Raw genomic sequence first — 12,491 nt, 5'->3', positions numbered from 1 at the left:
TTAAAGAAGACTTTATAACATGACAACTGTTTCTACTAGGTGTTTAATTTTAGTGTTGTTAGATGTTAAAACTTTTCTGGCTGACAACGTCAATAAGTGACTGTAAACCTACTTTACATTACATACACACCGCGTGCCACTTAATGCGTAATTTCATAAATTAAGAAATTTTAATTATCAAAGACTAGACTACCTGGTTGGATAAGAACATTTATATCCAGCTAGCTTGATAGCTGTTTACATATACAACAGACCGCCCTGGATGCTCTGCCATTTTTGTTGTAGTTCACTCATCACCTCAATAACCTCTTGCCACTGTACATTGCATAGAAAGTTACACACTTCAGCTTTAAATTCAAAATTGCCTTTTCTCTTTTCTAAATGCCACTGACCTCTGTGAACCTGTTGACTTGTTCTCTGCCGTGCTCCCCTTTGGACGACATGAGCATGAGCTTGTTCTGTAGCTCCAGCAGGTCTTCAAGCTTGTAGCTCTTCTCCTCTCTGCCCTTTCTCACTGTGACATGTACCATGTTTTGTAGACATCTCTGCAAGCGAGTGAACGGTCTCATAAAATTCTTAAATCATTTTTATGAATTGCGTCAGCAAGGCCCTACATCATGGTATCTTTGACCTATCTTTTAATGGAAGATTGTCCGCTTACCTTGTCTGTGTTTTCATCAGACCATCCTATGTGATAAACTCCATGAGCATTAATAGAAGAAGCCAGGGAGAGAGAGGATTGCTCCACAGAGCCGTGGGTCTCCTTTAATGCTTTCAGCCAGCTCAGCAATCGAGTAGACTCTCTCTGGAAAACAAACCCAGTGGCATCATCGTCACTTTGCCTCAGGGCTTCATGTTCTGCCTACAAATAAGGGAGAAGTAAATACCAATTTGTCTGGTAGCTTCTCATCTCTTCTTTGGGTGTCCCACACCTGCTGAGCACACTTAATGACCTCCTCAAAGCCAGCTTGAGGGGGGAGGGAGTAGAGCAGAGGGGCATAGCCCATCACTGCATCATGGAAGCAGGCCACCTGGTCGATCTCTGTGTCATTCTCTCCAGCAGATATGGAGGCCAGCTCGACATAAACCTTCACATCGCTCATAGCTGTTGAGGGGCAGAAAAGTGAGCACACAGGCATCGTCTGCAAAACTAAAGATTTTTTTACTGATGTGAAGACTTTTTATGTGATCGCCTTACTTTTCAGGTTCTCTCTGACCCAGCTGACCAGAGTTTGGCTTGCTAGAAACTCTTCAAGACAGTCAGTGTGCTGCTTGGTGACTGTGGAGAGTTGCTGTTTGGCACGAAACAGGCCGTCACTAAGGGTCCCCAGGGCCCTCTGCTTAAATGTGTCTTCTTCCTGTTAAATAAAGTCATTTATTTAATTCTACATTTTCCTAGAAAGGAAAGTACATTTAAGAGAAAAGGTGTGTTTGCTTCAGTATGTAAATCATTAAGCACTTGTGTATAATTAGATTGAGACAATGAAATGCAGTTTAGCATCTAACCAGAAGTGCAGGATCTGTGAAGTGTTTGGCCACCAAATGTCACTTTTCATCTCCTGCTATTTATTTCTATTTTATATTTAAATCTACTTTTAAATTGCATGTAAATAAAACAGCAATGAAAATACTCTGCAACTCAATTTCTTTGTAAATACAAATTTAATGTTAGATCTCAAGTCTTTTACCATTTGGCTGAGAGTGTTAATTTCCGTGAAGTTCCCAGAAAGCTTCATTTTTTCAGCTATTTTCAGCATCACACTGGCTGCAGCCGCTGCCTGGTGGAGCTGTCGATACTTCTGGATCTGACCGAGTCTCAGCTCCACCCAGTTCTCCTCAGGTTTGAACGTTCCTGACTCACTAAATGTCACTGACATCAGACTCAGCTCCTTCTTCATTAGTTTCCCGTCTCCCTGGTCGCCAGACTCCACCAAAACCTGATCGAGCTGCTTAAAAGTGATGCTAGCATTTGCAATGCTGACTCCAAGCTGACAGAACTCTGTCAGTAGTGGTTTCCAGATGTTTTCACAGATCTGTGTTAGGGTGACTGGAACAGGGGCTGGGCAGGGGTGCCTCGTTGACGCCAAAGATGCAGCCCCCTTGACCCAGAAGGACAGAACCAGGCTGCTGTGATGGAGTTTGTGCATCTCACTGGCCATTTTCAAGACATCCAGACAGGTTTTATACCAGAGGATCTGCGGAGGGCCCGTCATCCCCAACTTCCCCTCAGCATCAAAGGACTGAACCAGCACCAGCCTGTTCAGGCTCACAGTCTGGAGATCTGCACTGTGCTGCTTCTCGAGAGTCGATATCTCAGGAACTGGTAAAATAAGAACCACTTTACTGAAGAAAACAACACATGAAGCACAATACAGAACCACATTCTCTAACTTAACATAGCTGGTTATGCGGTGCTTAGTTCATTTTCAAGTTATACTTACCAGTGATGCTTTCTGTAACCTTTGCTATCATCTTTATCAGTGTGTCCATCTGCTGTTTCCGCAGCATGAAAGAGTTCAAATCCTGCTCTCTCTGAGCCAAAACAACCTCTGCCATGACAGGAACGGTCTCGGATTTGGTGTTTTTCTTGTCTGTTGAAGACATAATGCAGTTATTATTAATTAATTAAGTTTAACCTGAGAACCTGTGGTGATCACGGAAGGCTGTTTGTGATGGTAATGCTTGTTAATGTTCATACACTGCTGGTGAAGTCTCTTAAACTGCTCTTTATATTTCAGGCAGGTCTGTAGGTGTCCCAGGGCCACGTGCCCTTGAAGCAGAGACTCCACCAGAGATTGCAATGTCTCCAGACAGCTGTGGACAACCTGCCCTGCAGTGTCATCCACCTGCATCGACTTCCAGTCACCTGGGCCAAAACAACAACACCATGACCATTATGAAACTTTGATAGCATTGACAAAATAAGCTTAAGTAAATAATACATAATGACATGAAGTACCGTGAGACAACAGATGGTTCATGGCGGACTGTGGATCGAGCAGCTGGACAACAGGGTTGTCTCTGAATCGTGCTGCTGACTCCACCACAACAGCAGACACGACGACATCAGGGGGAACCTTCACCTTAGAGCTCAGACTCCGCATCAGGTCGCCCTCCTTCCCTCTCTAAAACATGAACACAGTAAAATTATATAATATATGTCATTTATTATAATAAGTGCTGTCAAAGTGTCTCAGCCAGCGTTGAATGAGACGTCAGCACATCAGCACCCAAATGCATCATATGACATGTGATCCATAAATCTAACTCAAGTCTCGACCACCTCATGCGGCAGATTTGGAAAGATAATATAGGACTTTCTCTAGTGACTAAGGATGAACTCTAAACAGATCATTAATATGTTCTGTACCTGGCAGATTGTCTTGATAGCAGACTGACACTGCTCGTCGAAACAGGTTTGTACAACCTCATGGCTTTTCTTTATACCTGCCATGGACGGCTCAAGGCAGCAGACCAGCACTTGATCCTCCTCACTTGCCTGCAAAGGAAACAGTTCAGAAGTGCTGGGAAGCATTTACCTGCTGGCACGAGGTTCTTGTTAAAATTGAAGCCATTCTGGGTTTGATCCCGACCTCAGATAAACAATCACTGACCTTGGAAATCCTCTTTGTCAGGTCTTTTTTCAGGCTGATCCTCCACGTGGATGAAACTTCTTCAAGCGAGCATTCCACCTTCAGCAGTGCATCCCACATCTGATGATTCAACACAGCTATTATCATAAGAGCCATTATAGTACGTCAAACTGGGTTTATAAATATATCTCATAATGTTCCTTTTAGATTTTTCAAAAATTAAAAAAGTCAGTTTATGTATTAGTCTTTTAGCAGCAAAAGCACCTTAGAGTAAACATTACTGTTTTTCACATTCACTTTATCAGAGGGACTATCAAGAGACTTGTAAATGACTGTCAACATTGTCTTTTTGCAGAGAACAAAACATAACACAACGTTGGGTGTTTGATGACCTACAACCTGAGTGAAAAGGGTTGACAACAATCTTTTTCTTTTGAAAAATATGACATTTTTTTGTGAAAATCTGTAAAAAACTGAAAACAGTACATGAGCCTGGCTATAAACGAGAAGGAGTGAAGCTAAACTCAAACTACTACTACTGGATAATATTCTCTTGAGCTGTGTACCTCAATTTCCTTCGGGTAGGTGAGCGATTGCGACATCACAAGGGTTTTTTTCAGCAATCCATCTCTCCATTCACTGACTCGCTGCTGCACGGCACGAAGCTTCGCCAAGAGTTTCTGCTTTGAGGTCTCAAACTCCTCTTCCGAGGACTAAAACACACAAAAGAAACTCTGAATTAAAGTTACTGTTACAATAATAACACAATCAGAGCACATAATAAAGAGATTATTACCTCTTTCCTCAGTTTAGCATCCAAAATCTCTGCCAGTTTCAACGCTAGCTGGTAGGACAGGACTACGGCCTGGTACCACGGGACGAGTCGTGCAATTTCACATGTGCGCTTCAACACACTGATGCTGCTCTCGAAGGCTGCCGCGGTATTTCCAGACTCAATCATTCTACAGACACAAAGCAAAAGTCACAGGGAGCACGATACCACAGGTGTTCAGGAATATTTCAGATGTCCTTACCTGTCCGTCTCTTTGTCTACCTTCAGCAGTATATGGGTCAAGGTTTTCTGAGTGTGCTGCATGTGGAAAGGACAACAATTAACACAAAGACAAAACACAAAGTGTTATTTCAAATGATAAATATCGTAATTGGTAGATTGTTCCACCTTTACGTTCTCCTGTGCTCTGTTGTTATCCATTTCCTCTCCACATTTTTGCAGTCTGTACAACAGACTCTGGATCAGGTGTTCTGCATGTATTCCTGTCAGCTCTGAAAATTCAGGAAGGTCCTCAAAAGCGACCAGAGACAACCAGCCCATCAGGAGCAGAGGCATCTCTTCAGTCAAGTTTGTCTTGATCAAAGTCAGCATTCTCCTGTGAAAAAGAAAAATGGTATTTCAACAAACACGATCGCCATTTCAGGAGAAGAAAGTTAAGGTTGCTTTGAGACAAACTCACTTCCTTTTGTCAGGGTGGGACTGGATATTCTCCCTGAACCTGCTGAAACAGACATTTTGAAGTCCAGACCAGTTCTCCTCCTCCACAGATGGACCCACTTTTGTTGCGTCAGCTCCCGGCTGTCTGAGTCTGAAGAGCAGAGGAACGAGCAGAACGAGCTCCGACACCATCTGCTGCGCACAGTGGTTTATGAGACCCAACACAGTACTGAAAGGAGGGAACACAGTAGTGTGAGAGAGTTATACAAGTTCTTATGTTACAGTACCTCAGATGGATACTCCTGTTACTGCCCCAAACACTTCTACTTACGTCTTACAGTCTTCTCAGTCCTTAATCTTTTTATTTTTATTTTCATTAACTAAATAACTAACTAACTAACTATCTCATGGCTGGCAAACGGTCATGTTTTTCATTGTCTACAGAAAGATTTAATTCTAGCTGAATGGTAAATGAATTGGTAACTGTCATTCCTTCTTGGCCTTTTATTGTGTTGTCTAATAGGTTTTTCTTGTGAAATAAACATCTGACCCAGAAAGTTCTTGTCTAGTAAAATAAAGGCTAAATCTTAGCAGAGATAAACCAAAAAGAATTGTTAATAATCAACAGGTGCACCTCCAATTAGCTCTTGTTTGACTAAGAGATGTAGTTTCTGAATGCTAACAAAAACTGTGTACTGGCTTAAACGGCTAAAGAACTGCTCACTTTATTCCAGTGAGTTCGGCAGTAGGTAAACAAAAAAAAAACTAGTAAGAGGATCTTTTTTTTGTTCTTGAACCTTTTGCAAAACTTACTGTTGTGGACTTTGGAAAGAAGTGAGCAACGCGTCCAGGTCTTTCTTGTCCGTTGCGGTCTCTGAGGACACCAGCACACACAGCTCAGCCCAGCCTTTCACTCCAAGGTTGATGTTACACTTTCTGGTCACCTGGAAAACAGACAGGCCCAGAACAAGAGGACTGGAGCTCCTCCATCTGTCTTTCTCCTTCGGCTGTCCTTTTAAGATCTGAACCAAAGTCTCTGAAACCAGCTCTGACGTCTGTAAGCAAAGAGAGCATTTGGTTACTGGTGTAATACTGGAGGTAACACATAATAAACGCTTTAAATTCTAATCTTGTTGCACCGACCTTGACCATGGGAGGTTGTGTGTTGTCTGGGAATGTCATCCTTGTATGTGCAGAACCGAGACTCGTCATAAAATGCGTCAAGTTGAGACACAAGCTCTCCGTGCTCTGTCTGTCTGACGGGGACCATTTCTGGAAGATGTAGTTGCGCAGATCTCTCGCAGAGGCCTGCCAGGCGTCTGATATCTCTACACCTTTTGATTTCTTCCAGCCGACCATGTGAAGGCCAGTTTGGAACCAACTTTGCATAGTGGAACCAGCCTCCATTCGACTAATGAAGCCCTCATAAAGATGCAACTCTGGATGAAACACAAGCAGTTTCTTGTGATCATTTATGTGAAAAGACACAAAGCTCCAGCAGTGTGATCACATGCTGAAACTAAATGGTTTGCTTGCCTTACCTTTAATGTTGGAGTTGACTGGAATTTGAACGTGTCTTGTGGTAATTCCTGTTATGTCTTTTTGTCGTTGCTTTACACCATACCAATAAGTCAACCAGATGCCTCTCCGCAGGTGGCTTTCTTCGATGGAAAGACTTGCTTCTACCAGATAACCTCCATCTTTTAGTCCACTAAACATAAAACATTTGTTATAATGATAGCGTCACTGTAGCTAGGCTCTGTACTCCAGCACTTTGGATTTAAATTAAACAGAATTTACAAATTCGGCTGAACAGGGTAAGATGTGTAGTCCCATACATATTCAGGACAATGATCCTAAGTATTTACTAAGTATTTATTGTGTACTTTTACCACATACTGTTTACTTATTTCATTACATACTGTGATTATTATGTATTCTTTATGCATTTTATACTGTATCGGTATTGTATCACTGTATCGTCTGTTTTCATTCTTGTATGTTAACGTTTTTTGTGAAGCACTTTGTGAGTTGTGTCTGAGAACAGTGCTGTACAAATACATTTCACGTACTTACTTACTTAGTATAAAATCAAGGCAACTCAGGAGTCTATAGGGCCAAACAGTGGACATTTCATGGCTTACCAAGTAAGAGACAAACACCTCAATCTAGCTCATTATGTATCTCACCTGCCGAATACCAGACTACAGGCAAAAAGGCTCCTGAAGCAAGCAAGAGTTTCATGATGTCTGTGCGAGGAGACTTCAGATTCACTGACTGCAAGGGATTTCATACCAAATATTTAATATAATGAATTCATTTCATTTTTGGCCACTTGCTGGCAAAACAACACTGACAAACTTTAAACTTATGAAGTTGATATGTAGAATGTGTTGGCAAACATTTGCCTGTTTACACATCCAGCAGACATCAGAGAAGTCATATCTCTTGTTAACTGATAAACCAAAGTTCGATATTCACTCCGATATTAGATGCTGCTAAATGCTCCACCGTCTTCACCAGCTAGTCTGTAACTCTGTCTGCCTGCTGTTTGGTGCTGGACAGATAGGATACCGTAGGTTTTTCAGAACCTTTTTCTGAAAACAGCTGCCTGCTGCTGGAAACAAGCTGATGAGAGCCCTGTGACTGAACTAAAACGGGAAAATTGTCCGCTGTAAAACCAAAACAATGAGCTTAAAGACTGAGAAGTGTGAGAGGATCTGCAGAAATTCTCTGTAGTTGGTCACTACATGCTAAACCTCCACATTACATTATTATTATAACATTTCTGATCCATAATTCATTAAATAAATACTGATTAAATCAGTTTTACAGTTTTTCTTCAATTGCTTAAACACACCTATTTCCCTGAACTCAACACACAAATCCCTTCATTTCTCATTGCCTAAACCATGTGGTCATTGGAATATAGATATAGAAATATAGAAAATATAGAAAATATAGAAAATATAGAAAAATATAGAAAATAAAGAAAATCTGTTGTTTCTTTTGTTGTGTTCATCATGTGAAAAGTTTTTTGAGGGGGAGAACCACAAGCAACATTACTTATAACCGTTGTAATTTATCTCACCAGTGTGTAAGACTAAGTGTGTTTTTGAGGGCTTGTGTGTCAATTCTGAGGGCTAAGTTTGTTTTTTCCGTGTGAGCTCCATTTTGACCCGCTGTCATTTCATTTCAAATCTACACTGCTGAAGTACACAGCCAAAACAGTGACAAACATATCACTAGACTAATAGATTCTGTGTATTACAACTTATATACAAACATTATCAATACTCACACAAAATGCTTCATTTCAAAGGGCAAAAATCCTCCTTCATGAAACAGCACCAGCGTGTCATGTTTTTGGTTGAATCTAAACTTTTTGTCCAGCACAGCGTAGATGTGAAAGGTGAACATGGGAGCACCAGGTGGAGGTCTCACGGGGCTCCGATCCCTGTGCAGACAGAAAAACACACGTCAACAATCCCAGGTTCAACCTCAGTATTTGACCTAGCTGTTACTATCAGGTTTAGCCTCACCGTGTGCTTTGGGATGGTTTTGTGCTTTTATCTGCTGCTTTGGAAGCTTCCATACTGGACTGTTTTGAAGACACAGCACTGGCGTAAGACTTCGGTTTGGCACCCTTGTCAGCTTCGGAGTCTGTGGGATCAACTGAGGTTCCTGCAGACGGATTCTCATCTTTAGACTTTGACTCTTTCTTGAGGTTTACATCCTTGGCTGAATCTGACGATGCTCTGTCACTGTCTGGACTTTCATTTTGCCTCAGTGGAGTCTGAACAGCGTTGTCGTCTTGCAGTTTGGGTTCAGGTGAGTCTTTCTCTTCTTTAAGCTGTGACTCAGCAGCGCTGTTCTGGTCGTTTGTGTCGTCTTGTTTTGGCACAGGTAACTCTGTCTGTGTTTCCTGGTCGCTCTGAAAAACAACCTGAGTTTGTGTAGATTTGTCTTTACCTTTAAGTTTCCTTGTTTGAGTCTGAGCTTGCACCATCTTAGCATCTTTGAGGCGTTGTTCTCCACTGTTTTCTAACGTGGCTCCCGCTTGGGGATTGACATGTTGTGTTTCTATCGGCACACTCTCCTGAGTTTGGATGCTTGTAGTCTCCAAAACCTCTATCTTGCTTGTGTCTGTGTTTTCACCTTTGCCACCTGCATCTCCTTTTACGTTTGAGGTGCTCTTTTTTCTTCTTTGATTCCTCCTTTTCCTTCTCTCTTTGTCTCGAGCTTTTCTGCTGAGATCGGTTGGTCCTTGTTCCTGAAACACACATAAACCGAGGATTAAATATCTGGTTTTGAATTCTTTTACGATGGTTCAAATACCGTTAAAAAGGCAGACGGGTTCAATCCTGAAATCTGTTCTTATGACTGCATTTCTACCTTATTTCTTTTATGAACTCTTTTGGTTGCAACTTCCTCCTTTGGCTGAGTTTCCACATTAGACCCAGTGGCACTGGGGAGGTTTCCTGCTCCGTCCTCCATCGGTAGGGACTCTTTTGCCAGGGGAGTCCCTGTTTCCCTGTTATCTGTCTCTGGAAATAAAAATCACACACAGTTACATCCTTCATGTCTGAAATTTACCATTCTAGTTAAGTAAGTTACATTACGGCCGGTAAGGTTGCGGCAAAAAGAGAAATGTAACCATCTATCCCTTATGCATCCTCCTAAGGGACCTTTGTAGCCTACAATCATAAAATAGGTCAAATATTACTCTACTATAATAAACTAATTATGTCACATAGTCTGTAAAACTATTCCACCGTAAACACCACTAAAGATGCAAGTACCAGCTATTTTTACTGTCAATAAATCCTGTAATTTATAGTCTTAAGTAATCAAAGTTCCCTGATTCCAATATTATGTTTTAAAACTTTGTTTTAAACCTTTTTTAATCCAGCCAAACAGTCGATAACACCAAGGATATTAAATTTAAAATGATATAAAAGTATTACTACTAAGAATTGCTGGAACTAGGAAATGTTTGGGACTGAAACAATGGATAAAATATCAAATTTGTTGAGAGTTAATTAAATCAAATAATCGGTTAATTAACACATCAGCACAGAACAAAACACCATAAAGTCCAATGTGGCGACCAAAAACTATCATAACATACAAAAACATAAAAACACACTAATGTGATAAACACCACCGACAAAAGAGAGAGAGTTCAGTAACGGGGCAGAACATTAAATCCATGTTGTGTTTCCAGTGAATCCCCTCTGAGTTTAGGATGCAGCTCGGCTGAATGTGATTGCTAAAGTGATGCAGTGCATTAAAGACCTTAAATGCTCTGTTTGCCTACCTTTTCAGCTGGTCAGCAGGTTTGCACGGCCCGGCTGCAGATGTGTCAGACAACAACTACTGACAAACCATAAGGAAATGTTTATTAAACGACCTACTGTGACCTCCCACAAGTACCGTCAAGGGAACGTCAAAAAAAACCCCATCAACTACTACAGTGGGCGGTAATCTTTCGACTTCAGCTCCAGGATCTGTCTCATAGACAGCCGTGTTAATTAGTAAAATATCATCTGACATATTAATCTTCATTAACACTGTTTAGGGCAGCTAAAACACTGAGTTTTAAATGTTTATCGTTCTTAATATAGTGACAAATTTGTTGACTGTCCCTAAACCAAAAAATACCTTTCAGTTTCATTTCTCTCGCAGTCTCATCAAATGAGAAACTTAATGCTGCGTTCAGGTGCTGATCGGAAGTCTTCAGTTTCAGTATCGATAGTATGGAAAATGATTGCACATAGTTGTGATTTGTCAATGCTGTGTTTAGCATCCGGGGTCCATTGACTCAAGTAGGCTACTGCTCAGAAATATAAATTTGAGGCAGTTGCATATTTACTTATTATATTATATTATAGGGGAGACCGGGGGCATTTTTAACACACTCAATTTCTCCAAACAGAAACAAGCTAGAGTGATGACACTTAATCTGCACATGCTCAGTAGGATTCTCTCTCAGCCTGTGGAAAAGGAGCAGGATCATTTCACCATTTCACCAAGTTTTTAACAAAATACTGATTTTGAGGTATGAAAGTAACTTTTTGGATGTACAGTATTTTTCTTCTGGTGTCTAAAGTTTAAATTACTACAAATTTAAACATACATAGATGTCATCTCTAGGTTATTGATTAACAATTATGCAACTAGCATATGCAACTATGCTAATATAGTTGTGGCTAGCAGGCATACAAGATTTTATCATGGCTGCAACATCGAACCACATGGCCCAATGTAAGCAGCTTGTTTGTCTGTGTTGACTACTTATGTTAGAAAGTGAACATATTTCACTAAATTAAAATGTAAAACTACGTTTTAAAAAAAAGGGTGTATTAAAAGAAATGGATTTGTTCTAGTATAAACAAATCATCAGTTAACACAGGTCAACGTTCTTTGTATAAAATAATGTGTGTTTTATATGTGTTTAACAGAAAGTGTGAATGTTATATAGGCCTAAGTCTGCAAAAGTAAAGTAAAGTTTGTCTATATAGTGGATTTAAAGTAGTTGATTGTATAAGACCCAGCAAAACCAAAGAGAATGACTAGTTCACTTGTGAAAAGCAATTGTGTTCTCTGACTTCTTGCATTTAATTAAATATTATAGGATTTTTTCTTATAAGTGAAAATATATCAATTATATTATTAATTAGTGCACATATATGTGTTTCTTGTGTCAAAAGATGAGTTGTGTATCTCAAGTAGTCTGTAAGTTATTAAGGAAAATGTAAAAAATGTCTCACGTACTATACTTGTAGCTGTAGGAACTAGGCATGTTACAAATGCTCAATAATATATAATAGTGTAATGTTCTCAGGGGCCATTTTCCGCATAATGAGCACTTTTGCTTATGATTACAGTAGTTTTACATCTTGTATTGTTACTTTTACTTACAGAAAAGATCTGAACTCCTCCTCCACCAATGTATGATGCAAAAAAAAGGCAAAAATGAATGAGTTTGCTGACCCATAATATCAGTCATTGCTCCACTGCTTTGGATGACTTTGGTTTGGCTTTTTTTTGGCGACAAATGATTTATTTTATAGAGCAAACTTTGGGGTTTAGTGAAATGTTGCTGCTGGTAAGAAATATGGAATCCCAAATGGGTTTTATTGGAACTTCTACTGTGAATAAACTTCTCAGATAGATAAATAGAAAAATACACAGTAACCCCCCCCCAAAAAAAATAATCTTATTGAGAGGCTAGATGAATAATATAAAGGTGATAATTACAATGTAAATCATGATAACTTGACGGTTGTTATGTGATTGCTGCTGCTGAAAGTGATTGTTGACACGAAAACCAGTTTTGACAAAGTTGTTTTCCAAACCCAGATGAATTTATTGAATTTAATCAGATATAAAGGTCAAATACAGGAAGAGATCATACAAGTCAAATAGCTGAGGTGTGACTGCAG

General features: G+C 40.1%; 1 protein-coding gene across 3 annotated transcripts in view; it reads right to left on the bottom strand.

Moving 5' to 3' along the window:
* The window catches only part of rnf213b (ring finger protein 213b), a 34,942-nt gene extending 24,475 nt beyond the window's left edge, over positions 1–10,467 (bottom strand). For 2 of the 3 annotated variants that reach the window (XM_038735302.1, XM_038735304.1), the window contains exons 1-22: positions 10,364–10,467; positions 9,439–9,590; positions 8,586–9,316; positions 8,345–8,500; positions 6,585–6,754; positions 6,187–6,482; positions 5,857–6,098; positions 5,066–5,272; positions 4,774–4,981; positions 4,628–4,683; positions 4,390–4,555; positions 4,160–4,306; positions 3,615–3,713; positions 3,371–3,499; positions 2,960–3,125; positions 2,699–2,866; positions 2,442–2,591; positions 1,689–2,320; positions 1,199–1,358; positions 888–1,105; positions 662–805; positions 393–545 (exon numbers count right to left, since the gene is read on the bottom strand). In XM_038735302.1, the coding sequence (XP_038591230.1) occupies positions 393–545; positions 662–805; positions 888–1,105; positions 1,199–1,358; positions 1,689–2,320; positions 2,442–2,591; positions 2,699–2,866; positions 2,960–3,125; positions 3,371–3,499; positions 3,615–3,713; positions 4,160–4,306; positions 4,390–4,555; positions 4,628–4,683; positions 4,774–4,981; positions 5,066–5,272; positions 5,857–6,098; positions 6,187–6,482; positions 6,585–6,754; positions 8,345–8,500; positions 8,586–9,316; positions 9,439–9,540 (4,500 nt within the window). In that variant the 5' untranslated portion in view covers positions 9,541–9,590; positions 10,364–10,467. Of the gene's footprint in view, positions 1–392; positions 546–661; positions 806–887; positions 1,106–1,198; positions 1,359–1,688; positions 2,321–2,441; positions 2,592–2,698; positions 2,867–2,959; positions 3,126–3,370; positions 3,500–3,614; positions 3,714–4,159; positions 4,307–4,389; positions 4,556–4,627; positions 4,684–4,773; positions 4,982–5,065; positions 5,273–5,856; positions 6,099–6,186; positions 6,483–6,584; positions 6,755–8,344; positions 8,501–8,585; positions 9,317–9,438; positions 9,591–10,363 lie in introns of those variants that run through there. The other variant, XM_038735303.1, reaches the window with a different exon arrangement.
* Positions 10,468–12,491: the final 2,024 nt, after the last annotated feature.

Source organism: Micropterus salmoides, unplaced genomic scaffold (assembly GCF_014851395.1).
Source record: "Micropterus salmoides isolate LMB-PRFRI ecotype aquatic unplaced genomic scaffold, ASM1485139v1 Ms_hic_scaffold_21, whole genome shotgun sequence".
Classification (NCBI taxonomy): domain Eukaryota; kingdom Metazoa; phylum Chordata; class Actinopteri; order Centrarchiformes; family Centrarchidae; genus Micropterus; species Micropterus salmoides.
Note: the sequence above shows the minus strand (reverse complement) of the source record. Positions and strands in the feature narration are given on the sequence as shown.